The sequence below is a fragment of the Filicampus tigris genome, chromosome 5, assembly GCF_054856515.1.
Source record: "Filicampus tigris isolate MCC_2025a chromosome 5, RoL_Ftig_1.0, whole genome shotgun sequence".
Taxonomy (NCBI): domain Eukaryota; kingdom Metazoa; phylum Chordata; class Actinopteri; order Syngnathiformes; family Syngnathidae; genus Filicampus; species Filicampus tigris.
Window position 1 is genome coordinate 22,836,881 of NC_141221.1, and position 16,867 is coordinate 22,853,747.

Sequence of the window (16,867 nt, forward strand, 5' to 3'; positions counted from 1 at the left end):
TTCTTACCGGTCTAAGATCATTCCGTATCGCTAACCTCGGCTGTATCAGCAGCTGAACGCTAATTGCTGCCCTGACAGTGGGAGTGATGTTAGTGTGTTAGCTGCGGGGGCTAATTGCTGCCTGCCTCTGGAGTCCAACAAAACTTTAGCGTTGCTAAATGTCTGAAAACGCCGACCAATCGCCACAAAAAATTCCTATGCACATTCCTACTCCATTGTCCATTTCAACCTATAAACATATAAAAACTATCAGCACAATATTTTGATTTTGAGGAGGTGATAATGTTTTTTTCTCATAGGATCTCACATTTAATGTCAATAAAATCCCAAATATTGTGCCGTTTGTTTTTATATTTTTACATGTTGGATATGAGTAGAGCTGTGCATATGAATTTTTGTGACTACTGGTCGCCATTTTCAGACATTAGGTGACAACAGAACATGACAAAGCAAGCCAGGAAATAAATATTATAATGCTTGCCCGATTCCTTCACTGACGTAGTCAGGCTGAAATGAAAAAAAAAATCAGGTCAAAGCCATAAAAAATCACCTTCTTTAAGATGCACTGATTGTATTCATAAAACTCAGTAGTGAGTTTTTCGAGTTGGAGTAAGGGGGATTTTAGTGCTGACATCATTTTTACATACAGACCTATTATATACAGGTAAGTGCCAATGTTCAGTCCAATCAAGTGTCTCGTTAAAAAGGAAGTCAAACCCCAAATTTTCTTTCCAATGATATGTTCTGTGCAGCCCCACTAGTCTAAACACGGTATTCTGATTAATGTTGCATTTGTGGAGTTCGTGATTGTTCGTTACCTGAGCCCTGAACAACTGTGATGTCATTTTCAGTCGACGGCAACGGGCAAAATGGCAGCCCCCTGACAATGAATAAAACCGGTGAATTTTGATGCTTAATTCATATTTCACAAACACAATATTTTTCAGAAAGCCTTGTTTCGACGAGTGGGGGCGCATACCACATGTTATTGTCATGAACATTTTGGGGTGGACTTCCGTTTAAGAGCATGAGCAAGTAATTGTACTCAGTCAAACCTTTTGTTCCGGTACGTATGAAGTTTAATCAAGTTTATTCTCACGTATTCTTGAAGTAGTAGTGACACATATCACTCAAGACTCACTGTATTTGTTGCAATTTCATAAAAGGTTTCGGCTGTTATTCAAATGAAATAGCTTTGCAGATGTTCCAAACTTGCCATAGATACTGCAATACTAAAGTCCTCAGTTCTGTTATCACTATACCATGCATTGGCACTCTAGTCATCGTTAGAACAGCAATTTTAAAACATTTTTCTCTCAAACTGAATTTCACTAACATATTTTTCAGCAGTATTAGCGTAAGTCACTGCCGACACATGAATGTATTAAGGTAATCTCATAAAATAAATTAGATAGACAATAGCGGCAGTTTCTTTCGGACAGATTTTAATTAAAGGGGGGGGCAAAAGCCGGAAACGTCAAAGAACAAAAGAGAGAATGTGTTCAGGAAATAAAGCATAGCACTTTGGCACAGTTTCGTTTTGTTATCTTCTGAAGGAGAGCAATGAGAAATGTGGGAAGAAATGGAGTTAAAAGACGATGAGGTCACAGCAAGTGGAATTGGTAATGAAAGGGCAGACATTACGGTTGGCTAAGAGCCAATAGAGGGACAGGTAAAGGGAATTTGTGAGGGAGGAAATGTACAGATGAGGCCAAGAACTAATCTAAAAGTTTTACCGGTACATTAGTTCGATGTTGAACAGTGTCCCATTGTGTCTTAATTTACTGCTTTAGAGGTAGACGGCATGCGTTGAAAATAATGGAATCATCATTGTAGCCAGGTAAGCAAGAAAATGTCCAGATTATTCACGACATGTAAAGAATTGCATCGAGAACGACTCTGCAAAACACAGGAGACGACGGGGAAGTATCAAAAGTTACAGAGATTGTCAATCTGTCTAGTAACGCAGATGTTTTTGTGTGTGTGTGTGTGTGTGTGTGTGTGTGTGTGTGTGTAGAACCAGACTTTGTGAGTTCAGCCCTTGTTCGAGAGAGCAGCGGCAGTAAGGAGGGTGATGACGACAAAATCTATTTCTTCTTTGGTGAGCGAGCATTGGAGCTGGACTGTGACACTGAGCTCAATGTGGCGAGAGTGGCTCGCGTCTGCAAGGTAACCCTCACACCACAGAAAAAAGGAATCTCCCAATTTTTCAGTTTTGTGTAGCTGCAACAGGTGTCTCAAACTCGTTCTAGTTGAGGGGCCTCCTTTGATATCATGTGGACTGTGCCAGTGGAACCTTAACATATTGCACTGTACAAATAATGTGAGAACCATTCATCCAGGCCAATGACACATTTATGTCATTTCACAAAGGGTCTGGGAAAGTCCGGTACTGAATGAGTTAAATATACAAACTTGAAAGAAAAAAAACAAGAATAAAAAAAAAACATAAATTAAATATAATGGTATTTGCATAACAATAAGATTCCACCATACCAAACTCCTGGAGTGAAACTGTTGACTAATATTCTAATCAGAGCTGGGCATTCCGCCTATGTGACGGACCGGTCCGTCTCTCCGTCTCCGTCTGTATACAAAGAAAACATCATTTTACCAATTACAGTTGGCATATTTCTCTTTCCTCTGTTTTGGGGATGATGTGCTGCAGTGTGTCTTGAAATGAAATGGGTAAAATAAACGCTCAAGAATATCAAGGAATTCTTTGAATTAGTTATGGTGTGAAGTATTTTAACATTTTGATAGCCTTTGCTTTGTGTGCCAAGGTGTAACCTTGCTGGGACAAAAATGGTTGAAATAAATAAATGGTTGATTCACGGCTCTGTCACAATGCTTTGGTCTATGTAGTGCAGTCAGAAGATTTATTTTCCTGCAAAGCTGGTTGTTGTTATGAGTCAAAAAGACAAGAGTTGTGTTTTATTTCAATGACTTTTTACTTAAGCATTTTGTAAACAGCCAGATAATCTCTAATGTTGAGCGTTAGCCAAATAACCGCTGACTGATGACTTATCTGTAATTAAACATGTCCCGATCGTTTATTCCCCCTTCCCTCCCCAACCCCGGTACGATATAAAAACTCTAATAAGAATGCTAATATTAAGAATGCTTTCAAAGAATTGATTTGATTTGATGCCTGATTTTTGCGTATTTATGAATGATCGTCTGTCTATGCCCTGACCAAATGACCCAAAATCACGTTAGACTAGTATTCAGACGTGGTCCGAGCAGACGTAACTTTCGACTGCTTTTCTGCCACCAACTCGTCTGGGCGTATCTGTGAGGGCACACACGTGGTGCACCGGAACATCCAGCTTAGTGTAGACTGGTGCAAGGCTTGCCCCTGCACAAAAATCAGCGTACGCCAGCATTTCCGCATGCACCGTCTATGAAAATAGAGCCCTAATTGTTAACGGGGTGCAGATGTGTGTAATTAACCACACTGTATTTGCACAGTTATATGGAGAATGCCCGTTAATGTGTGTCTATGAAAAACAATAGAGTACTTTGAATGAAATTAGAAACAGATGCCCACACTTGATAAGCATCGGAGCAATGAATAATTCACTGCATCCTACTGGTAATGGTTTTGCACCAGTATGCTATGTCTCATTCTAACGGCCATACTATCACCATTACCATGTTCTTAATCTTTTCCCTAGTGCACACACCATCACTGAGGACTATCAGAATGACATTCTTGGGCGCAATGGCTATTCTAAGGGTGTTATATCAAAATAAAGGCACAATTGGAATACTTGTAGTAAAACTGAATAATAAATGATTCTTTTCCTGACACACATGCTAATGAAATGTCACAATAGCATCTTTAGCTGCTGCTCATAGCAGCTGATATGACTCCTAATCAGCGTGTGCTGCATTCAAGTCCCGTAGATGCTCAAAAATGATTGTGAATGGTTATTTGTGGAAGTGTGCACTGAGATTGGCTGGCGACGTCAAACTTGGAAGGGCTTTTGTGTATTTGCAAATGACCTGGCATGTCTCTTCTTCAGGGTGATCTTGGTGGTACCCGGACCCTGCAGAAAAAATGGACCACCTTCCAAAAAGCTCGTCTGGACTGTTCCCTCCCCGAGCGTCATGTCTCCTTCAACAACCTCCGGGCTGTCTTCACACTACCGGGGCAGGACTGGAGGGGGACTACTTTCTTTGGCATTTTTCACGCTCAATGGTGAGTCTAACTCGACACGACTCCAGTGCTGAAAATGATTGAAAAAAAAAAAGAATCATAACCAGTTTGGAAAATTATGATGCCGGTGCATCATAACAAATATTAAGATTATTTACTTCTGATATCAGGGAAGACAATACATTGCAATGCCAACATGTTTGATCCTCGGGGCTTTCAATAAAATCCCCCTGGCTTCTGAAATAATGGCTCCAATAGATTATTCGCAACCTTTGGTATTTACACCAAAATTGTGCATTTTATACACGAGTCAAATCTGTATATTGATTGTTTGATATGCAGCAACAATTTCCATGAACCAAAAATCAAAGAAGACAGCTGGTATTTGTTTTCATGCTTTTGCGATGATCATAAATAATTATCATAAAATGTCCATTGTTTCTGCTTGCCAGTAATTAGGGCATGCAACTCATCTTAATCTTGATCGTAATGCAGTAGATCAATAAAGAGATGGCTGGATGGATGAATGGATGGATGGATGGACGGACAAATGATTGAGACAGAGAGTGTCCTATCATAAAAGAAGTGCAAATGTCAAATTTGGGACACCCTCTTAAGTTTAATGTGTTGATGAGTTTGACAACAAAGGAAACCGGAGCAAGGGCAGGAATTTGTTTTTTTTTTTTTTTTTCTCGAAATTGAGACATCCCCTGTCTCGAGGCAGTGTGCTTTGACTGGAGACTTTGTATTCCGCGTTGAGATATCACGTTGCGAAGTGAACCAGCTTTGAACTTAAAGCTTTGTTTCTTCATTCAGTGAAATGAATCTCAATCCTTTTTACTCCATGTGATTTGCTGGGGATTTGCTTCAAGCCCCCAAGCTTTTGAAAAAAGATAACATTAAGATAATTTGATATTATTCGAATAATGAGTTACAGTTTAAGCCTTTATCTGAACTAATCTGCTATCTTTTTGACATGCTAAAATGTCAGTGCAGTTTTAAGATTGAATTCATCGCACAAACCCAGGAGCTGTGATTTCGCAATCGAAAAAGCACGCACCTCACAGTACAAGCCCTAAAGGTCCTGAGTCCATTTTGAAGTCACCTAGCTTACTGCCAAATGTGGTTCCTTGCGCGATCGAGGAATAATTGTCACAGTAGCAATAAATAATTTGTCATTTTCAAATAAAATGTACTTTGTCACTGTTTGAACAACAGTATTAATAAAGCGGAAGTCAATCCAAGCATATTTTCTTTGAAGAATATGTTCCCAGACGGCCCACTAGTTGAAACACGGCAATCTGATTACTTTTGCATCCACTTTTGTGGAATATAAATTAAGCAGCAAAATGCATTCGTTTTTAACCATCTCCGGGGGAGGCCATTTTGTCTTCTGTTGACTGAAAATGACATCACAACTGCTCACAACGACCAATCACGGCTGACCTGTTTTCTGAATCTGAGCCGTGATTGGTCGTAAGCAGTTGTGATGTCATTTTCAGTCGACAGAAGACAAAATGGTGTGGATTAACACTTATTTCACAAACGCAATATTTATCAGAATGCCTTGTTTCAACTAGTGGGCTTGCATAGAACATACTCTTGAAAAAAAATGTTTGCGTTGACTTCCTTTTAAGGCACAAATTGTAGATAACAATAGTCATTATTTAAGGATAACTCTTATCTCTATCCTTTAACAATGTCAGTTTATTTAACTCTCCCTTCCCTGTTTTCCTTTGTCGTATAACTCCCACTCTTCTTTTTCCTTGCTGGGTGTGCTGCATCACAGAAGCTTCTTGCAAGCAAAACGTCACATTTCTCACAACAGGATGACAGCTAATCCGTCTCTCTCCTTTTACGCCACCGCACATCACTAACTTCTTGCCTTGCCCGCAATGTTTCAGGGGTGACGTGGACGTGTCGGCGGTATGTCAGTACCAGATCAGTGATGTGAAGAAGGTGTTTGAAGGCTCCTACAAGGAATACAGGGAGACATCCCAAAGGTGGGGGCGCTATACTGGACCTGTTCCAAACCCACGGCCTGGATCGGTAAGAAACAGTGAAGGAAGGAAATCTGGTTGTACTGTTGTGGTGTGATGGGATTATGGTGGAAAAAAAAGAGGTGACAAGACAAGAACAGCTATTAGTGTAATGATCCAGGATGACAGTGAAAATACACAGAAAGTGGTGTAATGGCAGGGCGTGGGAGTGAAGAAAAGATTTTTTTTTTTTTTTAAAACAGGATGCTAACACGTCTTCTCCCTGTTTTTCCTTCTTGTCCCTTTGACTGTGAACTCGTCTTTCCCTCTCCTTTTAAATTTCTGCTCTGTCTTGCATCCAATTCTCCCCTCCCGTCTTTTGCTTTTTTTTTTTTTTCTGTCTGTGCTGCAGTGTATAACAAACTCAGACAGGGAAAGCGGCTACAACAGCTCTTTGCAGCTACCTGATGCAACACTCAACTTTGCCAAGAAGCACCCACTGATGGAGGACAAAGCACTTGCTCGTCCCCTGCTTCTCACCAAGGGTGTGAACTTCACAAGGCTGGTTGTGGATCGGGTTACTGGTCTAGACCAAAGAGCCTACAACGTTCTCTTCCTTGGCACAGGTACAAACTGCATCATGTTTCTGGTTTGCCAGTTTTCCCCAAGCACTGTCATTTGGTATGACTTTAATGCAAAAAGTTGCACAGGATACCAAAGTACAAATTGTACAATTTTGAGCATTTCTCTCTGGATTACCTTTGGTGGTGTACGGTCCGGGACTGGCTCTAGATCAGGTGTGTCGAACTCTGGTCCTCGAGGGCCGCTTTCCTGCATGTTTTCCATCTCTCCCTGCTGTAACACACCTGATTCAAATGATCAGCTCATCATCGAGCTCTGAGAAGCCGGATAACGATCCCGATCCTTTGAATCAGGTGTGTTGGAGGAGGAATACAATACAATACAATACATCTTTATTTATGTAGCGCTTCCACAACTGCTGATATACAGAACATATAAAAGTACCCCCTGTCAACAAGCACAGCTTATCAGAACCTTCCAAAGACATAACATCATCCAAATTGTTTAAGGGCAGTGCAAACTTACGATAGCTAAACTTCTGACTGTTAAGTATTTTTCTTTTTTTTTTTTTTTAAATGCTGGATTTAAAAAACAATAATTTTAGAAAAATGATGGTTTTTATCATTAATAATTAATTAATATATTAATAATAAATTGGCAAAAAGAAAAATACAAAAATTGAAAAAATACATCATGTTCTTATGTTGGGGTGCTGCGTAAAGAAGTTTTGAGAGCCAAAATGAATTTATTCTGTTTTGGGATGAGGCTGCAACATAACAAAATGTGGAAAAGGTGAAGCGCTGTGAATACTCTCCGGATGTACTTTACTGACTGCTGGTGTAGCTTCCCAGTAAGAGAGCATCGAGGACGTTTTAACTTCAACATTACAGCAGCATTAGCACTCTATCTTTTAAATGCCCCGTTAACAATGTTGGGAATAACGCTGTTTAAACTAACAGCGTTAGGTAACTCTGTTTTTGTGTTTTGTTTTGTTTTTTTTGTGTTTTTTTTCTCATTAATGGACTAATCTAACTAATTGTTTACCCCGTAGTTGAAATGCCGTTATTGTGATTGTTCTTCAATTGTTACAAATGTGTTACAACTGTGGATCAATGGCCAGTTGAACACAATCCGCAGTGGATGTGGCCTGACTGGTTGGGCACTCTGATCTAAAGCATTTTACTTATTTCATTTATTTTACCAAAAATGTTTTTAAATAGTGACTAGGCATCCTACCTGGCATGCTCCAGCTATTCTTCACAGGATGTTCAGGGACAAAGGTTAATTTTGTGTGGGAAGCAGCACCTTTATTTATTTTATGTTCAGCGACAGTTTAGTTGTTACATAAAATCCCAAAGGGGATATTTTTGATGTTGCATTGTTGAACATGTTTAATGTTTTATTAAAATGTATTAAGGGTTGTATATAAAGGGCGACTTCAGAATTTTTAATATTGTTTTTAAATTTTTCTTTGTATTAAAAGGTTAACAATACTGATAGTTTCAAATTGGAAATTGGGCGGTGGGGTGAAATCCAGGATTTTATTTTAAGGCCGTATCACCAGCTGCGATTGGCCAATGTGATTTGCAATTCTTGGTGTTTTCTTGATGTTTTCGTGCAAATGTATAGGTTTCACATAACTCATACATAACACAACATAACACATAAAGTTTGAAGAATGGCAAAGAGGACCACTAGTGATTACCCTCTCCCTAATAAACCTGATGTGCCAGAAGACACACAAATCACGATGAGTCCAAATCGTTTTGAGAGGAAACGGTGATGGTGAAAAAAGGCAGGAAATGTTGTTTTCGGGGTGAGTGGCTGCATATGATCAGTAATAAAGTGAATAAATGAGAAGAAATGTGAATATTTATTTTGCAAGTCAATTTACAGTGTGCTCCCCTAAAATTTTAAGTTTAGGGTGACTGCTCGTACTAAAAAAAAAAAAAAAATTGTGTGGAACCCTGTGGGGATTCAAGTCTTGTTTATGGGTGGTGTCAACTCATAGAGCTGTACCTTGTTCAATGTTCATTTATCCTAAACTGTGTCATTGTAAGTCTAACTGAATCGTATCGCTTGGTGGGAATACATTATTGTTATTTTACACGCCTCCTGGTGTATATAGTGTGCTGGTAGTGAAAATAGTGCAGAGAACATTCTTATTCTGCATTTCCCAGATCCTGCTAAATGTTAGTCAGTGTGTATGTTATTTAGATGAGCAGCACATATTGTCGTATTTGTTGAAGGGATGAGCATTTTCCGCCTTCGGCAATATACTTGGACAGGTACTGGCAACAGGCAAGGTGGCAGAAAACAACACGCCATCTGGCCACATTTCAGCCGGGTTTCAATTAAGTGCTTGCTTTGCATGCCGAGATTCATCTTCATGCATCAAAGGAAATGTCAGCGTATGTGCGACTTAATTAATATCTCTTGTGAGTGGCCGTCGGGCCCGTGTGCAGGTGTCCTGTTTTGGCTTGAATCAGAAATAATAAAGAGATATCTTAATCACGAATCGGATAGAAAACTCGGGCTGATGTGAATTTGAATGCAGCCTGTCTCGTAAATGAAAGGGGAAGCCACTTACCATTCAGATAGCTGCAGTGGTAAAGTGACAACTGTATGGCATGTGACTGTTTCGAGGCGGCGGACACGGTGTTTGTGCGGGCAACTCACGAGGCTCACATGGTACACGCACACAGGCGCTGTAATACATGCTGGCTTTTCCTGAGCCAAGTGCAGATCCCCGCTCGTTGTGCTTCACAGCACAAACTCAACAGGGTCCTTGGCAGACGTGTGCTCATTGTGCCAATTGGGCTACCGGCTTGATTAGCTATTAGCCGCAACATGGGAACAGCTGATGGGAAAGAGAAATGAGAGAGGGGACCGCCTGGTGATGTTTTTTGTTGTTTGTTGTTTGTTTTTTTACAACACTACGCCAGAGAATTTAGGAATTGGCCGACACCAGTCTGCAATAGGGGAGCGTGATCAAACTGTATGCCTGCTTTGTGTGTGTGTGTGTGTGTGTGTGGGGGTGTGTGCACACGTGCATGTTCCTTTCTACCAAGTACTTGAAAGTTGTTCGAACTTCCGGTCACTAGACTCACCACAGTGAGTCACTCGCACCATACTGTATGTTTGGCACTGCTTCACACCGGATGGCCTTCTCAATGCAAACCACGCATTTTTTAATCCATATGTAGAACCGGCCGAGTATTGCAGCACTGCCCGGGAAATCGAACCAGCTCCGTCTGGATTGGAACGTAGCAGTATGTCAAGTGTTTTTTTTAAAGTACGCCATAGAATTTAGGAACTGGCCACCACGTGTCTTTATACTGCCGTCACTCGTCCCCGTATTGCAATAGGGGCGCATAATCACACCACCAGTGCTTAGAAGTACTTCATATGTGGCGACTAAAAATTTCAAAGGTGTGTTTTGTCAATAAGTTGCAAACCATCATCTGGTGTGTGCCTTTAGGGTGTTGATTGATTTTAACAAAAAAATATTGATAGATTTTCCAAGTTCAATGATTTGAATTGAATGATCTCTTTCATATGTGGGCAGCATCCTCAGGGAATGTTTAAGGTCCAAATATGACTTTGGCCATTATTTTAAGATGGTGACGATGTTGTGTCTCAATATTGTGTCATAATGCATGCTAAGTGGTTTTCTCCGAACCGCTTTTCTATGAAACAGAAATGAACTTACTTTAATCCACTTTGCTTTTCCTCCTCTGCTTCCTCTTTGGTGTGTTCCAGCTGAAGGCTGGCTGCAGAGGGTGGTTATCTTGGGCTCTGAAGCCCATGTGATCGAAGAAATCCAGCTGTTTGACATAGCCCAGCCAGTAGACAGCCTGACCATTTCCCACTCCAAGGTAAATACAGTTTTGGGTTCTTTGCCAGATGCTACATGTAAGATGTTGTGATGTTGCCCTAGTGAAGCTACTGTATGTCTAAAAACACTCCCAGATTAATCACACCATGAAGATATCATCGTGGCGCATACGGGCTGTCGCTCGGAAATTCCAAGTAATCATTTTTCAAACGAATGCCAGGCAGTTTAAATGCAGGGAGAAAAACAGAAGAATGATTGATTTTTGTGAAATCTGTTCCTAGTTACTGCAGCAATTTGTGATTGAGATGTGTGGAGGGGAAAAAAAACATGTTACTATCTTAGCAAATGTATGCATATTTTTGTTTTGTTTTTTAACTAATATCCATCTGCAACTTGAGATAACATTTCAAAACTGCCTGAGAGGCAATACCTGAGCTGTTTTTTTTATGGGTTTTTTTTGGTTTTTTTACTTGGTCATCGGGCTGCCCTTTGTCATTTCATGAATCGCAAAAGCCGCTTCACAATAACAGTAATTACAATCCTTGGCCGCTGCGGTAAATTGAAACCGTGCCGAGGCCCTGCTGTTTTCTCAGTCTGCTTGCCCTGTGTTGACACCGTCAGTCCGTCCGTCCCTGAGGCTCCACGGTGGCTTGTCCCCCTTTATTGATGGCTTTTTGTTGTTCTTGTTTTTTGTGGCCAGCCCTTGAAACCCACTGTTTATCTCATTGATGTTGACTTAGCCATACCAGACGTTTTATAGCAGCGTTTGTGAAGAGTGCGGCCCAGATTGCACTGGGAAGAGGGTCGTGGGCTAAATGTTATTGTAATTGAGAGTGGTTATCCCATTATCTCCCCCAACCCCGCCTGGGTCTCTCTCTCACTGTCTGTCTGTTTATCTTTATCTTCTTTTTCAACAGTCTGTCATCTACTGTTCTCTTTTGTCTCTCATTGTTTCCCATTAGAAGTATGTCTACATCGGCTCTCGTTCAGAGGTTCTGCAGTTGCCCTTAGCCAACTGCAGCCGCTATCAGTCTCAGCCAGACTGTCTGCTCGCCAGAGACCCCTACTGCGCTTGGGACAGTGAGGGTCGAGCTTGTGTTCGCATTGACCTCCACCGAGGGTACGAATATACACTAATTTGTTCATTGAAATCTGTGGTCTTTTCTTGACACTTAAAATGTTATTTACATCATTTTAAATCGACAAATAAAATCAAAAATCCATATTGAACCCTTCAAACAAGTGATTTTTCCACTAGGAGCAACCCAGAGTAGATTATAGAGTTGGATTACGTTGGATTATGTACTGTTTAAGTGTTTGATCCCGCATGCAGTACACGTACTGGATCCAGCGTTGCTTATAGTACATTCTAGCAAAAGATCATGACTGAAGTCGATCTCTGTCCCTCCACTTCAGATCCACATCTTCTCTGTCACAAGACCTCATGCTGGAGAGGTTCAGCCGAGGAAAAGCAAAGTTTGACAAGCCTGTCTCCATCCCAAACCCTGGTGAGTGATGAGATGTGCCTCAACAGTGGCCCCTTGTGGGAGTTGAATGTTAGTGCATGAACAAGTTGGCAAAACAAGAGGATGCACTCGATGTAATGAGGGAATGAGCGGAGTAAATTGTGTGGACTAGAGATTGTTTATCTGGAATGTTAATCTTGGAATAATGAGCATTTCTTTTGTCGTCCTCCCTCCCTCCTTCCTTCCCCGTCCATCCCCAGAGCACTCTCGCCTTCGGAATGTCACAGTGGTGGTGGGGTCAGACATGGTGCTACCCTGCCACTTGATCTCCAACCTAGCTCAGCCCTTCTGGGTTGTCAACGACCGTGAGCTCCTTCTCGGCGACCCCGAGGCCGGAGGGCCGCGCTTCGACCGCACCCTCAAGGCGCTAGTTGTCCCCGAAGCGGGTCAGATCCAAGCGGGACGCTACATCTGCTATTCGGAGGAGCAGGGCGTGAAGTTTCAAACGGAGCGCTACCAAGTGGCCGTAGTGGCAAGCGCGCCCGTCTTCATGGAAGCCCGAGCCCCGGACAGCAGCATGGGGCTCTTCTGGGTGCTGGTCATCACCCTTGGTGCCGCGTGCCTCCTGCTCTTGGTCGCGGCGCTCTACCTGCGCAGGAGACTGAAGCTGGCACTTGGAAAGGGAGCCGACATGAAGCCTCTGGAAAGTACCCTGGTCTATCCCATTACCCTCCCGAAGGAGCCGCCCACCTTTGTGCCCAGCAAAATGCCCAGCGACGAGGACCGTTTCTGGGAGACGGGCGCCAATTACTACTACTCGGACGGCTCGCTTAAAATTGTTCCCGGTCACGCCCTGGCGCCCAACAGCGTCAGCAGCACGGCGTCACCCAGTGCCATTCCAGGCCAGCCCATCCACTCCCCCAGCCGTCTCAGTCTCACCAACATCCGAGGCTCCGGTAGCAACGGCTACATCCGCCTGAACCTGAGCACAGCAGGGGAGGAGAGGGCTAGCGGGGCTTGCGCTGGTGGCGGCGGGCTGGGGGGCCTGGGCATGGGCATGGGTGGGAACGACTACTCAAGCCCATTCAAAGAAGAGCTTAGGCGCACTCTGCAACAGAGGAGCGTGTTGCCTGACGCTAACCCGGAGGAGTCGTCGGTCTAGGCCTTTTCTCCGCCGCCTCCGTTCCCTTGAGTTGGAGAAAACAAAACAACCAACCTACCTCCCTCCTTTTGAGGATGCCTGCTCGCTCTCTCTCTCTCTCTCTCTCTCATTCAGTGACACGTTGTCACCTAGCATTGCTCCTTCCCTCACCCTGCCAATGCCTGTTTGGCTCACTGTAGACATTTACAGCATGTTAAATATAGACACTCACACCCATGGTTTGCCAACACGCGCTCACATAATTATTGTGTGTTGTGCACCACCAAGTCTTGGACTTTTTCTGCTTCCACTGTGTAATGGCCATTTGTCTTAACTGTGTATTTACACAGGAGTACACCATAGGCATGGTAATCCAACCAGTGGCATTGGATGTTGTCTGAAGGGCACGTTTAATTCATGTTGGGCGGACCAAGTAAGTCTTCCGGCATCTTTGCTGAGACCAGTTGATGGATGGAGAGAACAATTTCTGTTCCTTTTTTTTTTTTTTTTTTTTCAGCTTGTACTGCACTTAAAACTGGAAGCTAGTCTTCCCTTCTTTGTAATGATGAGCCAAGAGGAGGCTAATTAATGTTGAAGCAAGACAACAATCATATTTACGTATGAGGCGCTCTGTGAAGACGTGAGAGACAATGAGAGAGCTATTGAAGTGAAAATCAAATGAGACACAAGGGAGTTTCTCAATGAAGGACATTCTCTCTAAATGTTTTGGCCCAATTTCTTTTTCTTTTCTCCTTTGTGAATCCCAGTCTGTTGTGATGGTTGCTTTGAATTAAGACATTTCTCCAAGACTTTTTATTGTGTTATTTCTTGAGGACCACTGCAGTCTTCAAGCGGTCATCGAGTGAGTTGACCTTTTGTGAAGAACAAATGCTTACATTCCAGGCTGCGCCCTGCACGGTGACCTTCAAAGCACCTTCAGTGTACTAAAAGTGCATGAGAACCACATGTCGTTGAAAATATATGTGTCAGGTCAGCTGTTTTGGATATTTGCTCATTCCCTGGGAAAAGAAGATGCTATTGGCATTCAGCAATAAGACAAAGACTGCACACCTTTCAACAACACAAAGACAACAAGCATGGAGAATGTAGTTGAACCCTCACTGTTGCGACTGCTGTGGATGTTTCAAAAAAGTGCTTTATGTTTTGTACGGTGACAGTGGTAACTTGCACTGCAATGAAGGAAGCGACCACGCTCAGTCACACGTCCAACGCTTTGAATGTCAACAAGTGTGCGACAGGACACCGTGAAGCCCATCCCTTACATCCGATGCCCAGAGACCAAGTTGAGGTTGTTGTGTTGTGGACACAGAATGAGAAACACACAAAGCCTCCATGGAGGATGGAATGATTTTTTTATCCATGTTGATAGGCTGCAGTGGGACAGCGCCACTCAATCTGTTACAGGTATTGTTTCACTTTTTCACGAACAATTTTTTTTTTTTTTGCACTCTTACTTTCTAACACATCTAACACATTTTCTTTCTCGTCAAAACAGGGTAACTGTGTGGGACACGTCTGCATTGCGCAGGAGAACAACGCAAGAAGTTAACATGAATTTTTTAAAATACTGTGGACAGGGGTCTAAAATGTCCCGTGTCCCAATGACCCCACGGTCGAAGAGGCCTTGGCCGTCAGACCAACATATTGCATGACCAACAGCAAAAGGACTGTGCATTTCCATCATCCTTGTACAAAAGCATTTTTTGGATTGAGCGTTTTTTGGATTTTTTTGATATGATACAGTATTGTAAAACACTAATGCTCTTTTTTTGGAAGGGGTGGGGGGGGACCTTGATCTTATGGTTCAAGGAAAGGATTGTTTCATGGCTGTGTTCCATGTGTCACTTCACCTTTGGGTGAGCCAAAGTAGACTGCACATGTTCTTCTGTTGCTTCCCCCCCCCCCCAAGTTATTTTTCTGAAACAGATCAATATTCAGCTGTGTGTCCACTTTGCAACACTGAGCTGATGTCTGCAAGCTTTCTGAATATTTTAACTGCCGCAAAATGTTCCCTCAAGGAAAAAATGGCTTAAGGCTAATGGATTTCCTGTTTGTTTCCCCGTCTACCTGTCAGCAGTGATCTCCTGGACCTGATTCTTGTTCCTCTTTGTGAAGGCTCACCAATGTACCAAAATCATTATTTGTTAGCTGCCAAAAACCAAATATGAAGCTTTTGATTTAAAGCAGATCAGTGCTAGAATGTGTGCGCCTGATGGTATTCAATACTATGACGAAGTTAAAACACATTCTTTGAATACACTGGTACCTGTGTTATCGGGCTTTGCTTTACTTTGCATTTTGAAGGAGAAAAAAAACAATCAAAAGAATGATTAAAAAGTGGAGGCATTTTGTTGGAGTAAAATGCATGTCTTAGAAGTCTTCAAACTTCACATTTGTTTGCCATAACCACTCGAGAGCGGTATTTTCATTTGTGTTCATTCCCGTTGACCTAGTTTTGCTTGTATTTTATTGATCTTTTATGTTTGTTCTAAAGTAATGTTAAGTAACTTATTTGTTGTACAAACACGTTGATATTTATTATCATTGTACATACGCCCTTGTTTTTTTATATGTGTGTATATACATACTATATACACAAATAAAAAAGATCAACCTGATTTGTGTGTGTTTTGTCAGAGGCAGTCCACCAAGTTATTATTCAGGATAAAATGATCACTGTGGGGGTATGTTTATCAAGCAACCCAAAATTAAATTTGAACAGAGCTCAAAATAGTGACATGTTTAAAGGAGAAGTCGACCCAAACATATTTTTTCAAGAATATGTTCTATGCAAGCCCACGAGTTGAAACAAGGCATTCTGATAAATACTGCGTTTGTGGAATAAGAGTTAATCAGCCCTGTTTTTTAGCCAAAAAGGGGTGAATTTTTCTGCTTAACTCATATTCCACAAATGCAATATTAAGCAAAATGCCCTGTTTCAACTAGTGGGCCTGCTGTCAACATATTCTTGAAAAAAATGTGTTTTGGTTGATTTCCTCTTTAAAGTGGATTAATATCAGAAAACTACAACCAATCGTGATCAAAATTCACATGCACATCTCAACCTATGCCCATTGCGACCTCTGAAGATATCAAAACAATCGCCAAAGGATTTTGGGTTTTGGGGACGTTAAGGTTTTTCTTCCCCATAGAGGTTCACTATGGAGAAAAGGCTTAGTGTGAAAGCTACAACCGATTGCCAACCAAATTCACATGTGCATCCCCAATTATGCCAACTTCACCCTCTGAAAATATCAAAGCAATCGCCACACTATTTTGGATTTTATGGGCATTAAGGTTTTTTCTTCCCACTTTCACTATAGAGAAAAAGCTTAGCGTGGCCTAGTGTTAGAAAACTATTACTGATCACCACCAGAATCCATGTGCACATCTCGGCCTATGCCCACATCAATGCCTGAAAAAAATCAAAAAAATCACTGTGATATTTGAGATTTTATGGACTACCGTCTTCTGCACCCAAGCTGAATGTCACTTAAAGAAGTAAACCCCCCAAAATTATTTGCAATAATGTGTTTTATGCGCATTCACTAGTCTAAACATGGCATTTAGATTAATAATGTGTTTGTGGAATATGAGTTAAGCACCGAGGTGGGGAATCCAGGTCCAGAAAGTAAAAACTCTGCCACAGTTCGGCTTTAGCCACAGGTGCTTGTAATG

At 41.9% G+C, this 16,867-nt stretch overlaps 1 protein-coding gene across 4 annotated transcripts in view; it reads left to right on the top strand.

The window, feature by feature from the left end:
* sema4c (sema domain, immunoglobulin domain (Ig), transmembrane domain (TM) and short cytoplasmic domain, (semaphorin) 4C) overlaps positions 1 to 15,807 on the top strand; it is a 97,485-nt gene extending 81,678 nt beyond the window's left edge. For all 4 annotated transcript variants that reach the window (XM_086031445.1, XM_086031444.1, XM_086031447.1 and 1 more), the window contains 9 exons: positions 2,018 to 2,169; positions 4,029 to 4,204; positions 6,067 to 6,211; positions 6,554 to 6,767; positions 10,486 to 10,601; positions 11,524 to 11,681; positions 11,978 to 12,069; positions 12,288 to 14,593; positions 14,685 to 15,807. In XM_086031445.1, coding sequence (XP_085887571.1) covers positions 2,018 to 2,169; positions 4,029 to 4,204; positions 6,067 to 6,211; positions 6,554 to 6,767; positions 10,486 to 10,601; positions 11,524 to 11,681; positions 11,978 to 12,069; positions 12,288 to 13,189 — 1,955 coding nt within the window. In that variant the 3' untranslated portion in view covers positions 13,190 to 14,593; positions 14,685 to 15,807. The remainder of the gene's footprint in view (positions 1 to 2,017; positions 2,170 to 4,028; positions 4,205 to 6,066; positions 6,212 to 6,553; positions 6,768 to 10,485; positions 10,602 to 11,523; positions 11,682 to 11,977; positions 12,070 to 12,287; positions 14,594 to 14,684) is intronic.
* The last annotated feature ends 1,060 nt before the right edge of the window (positions 15,808 to 16,867 follow it).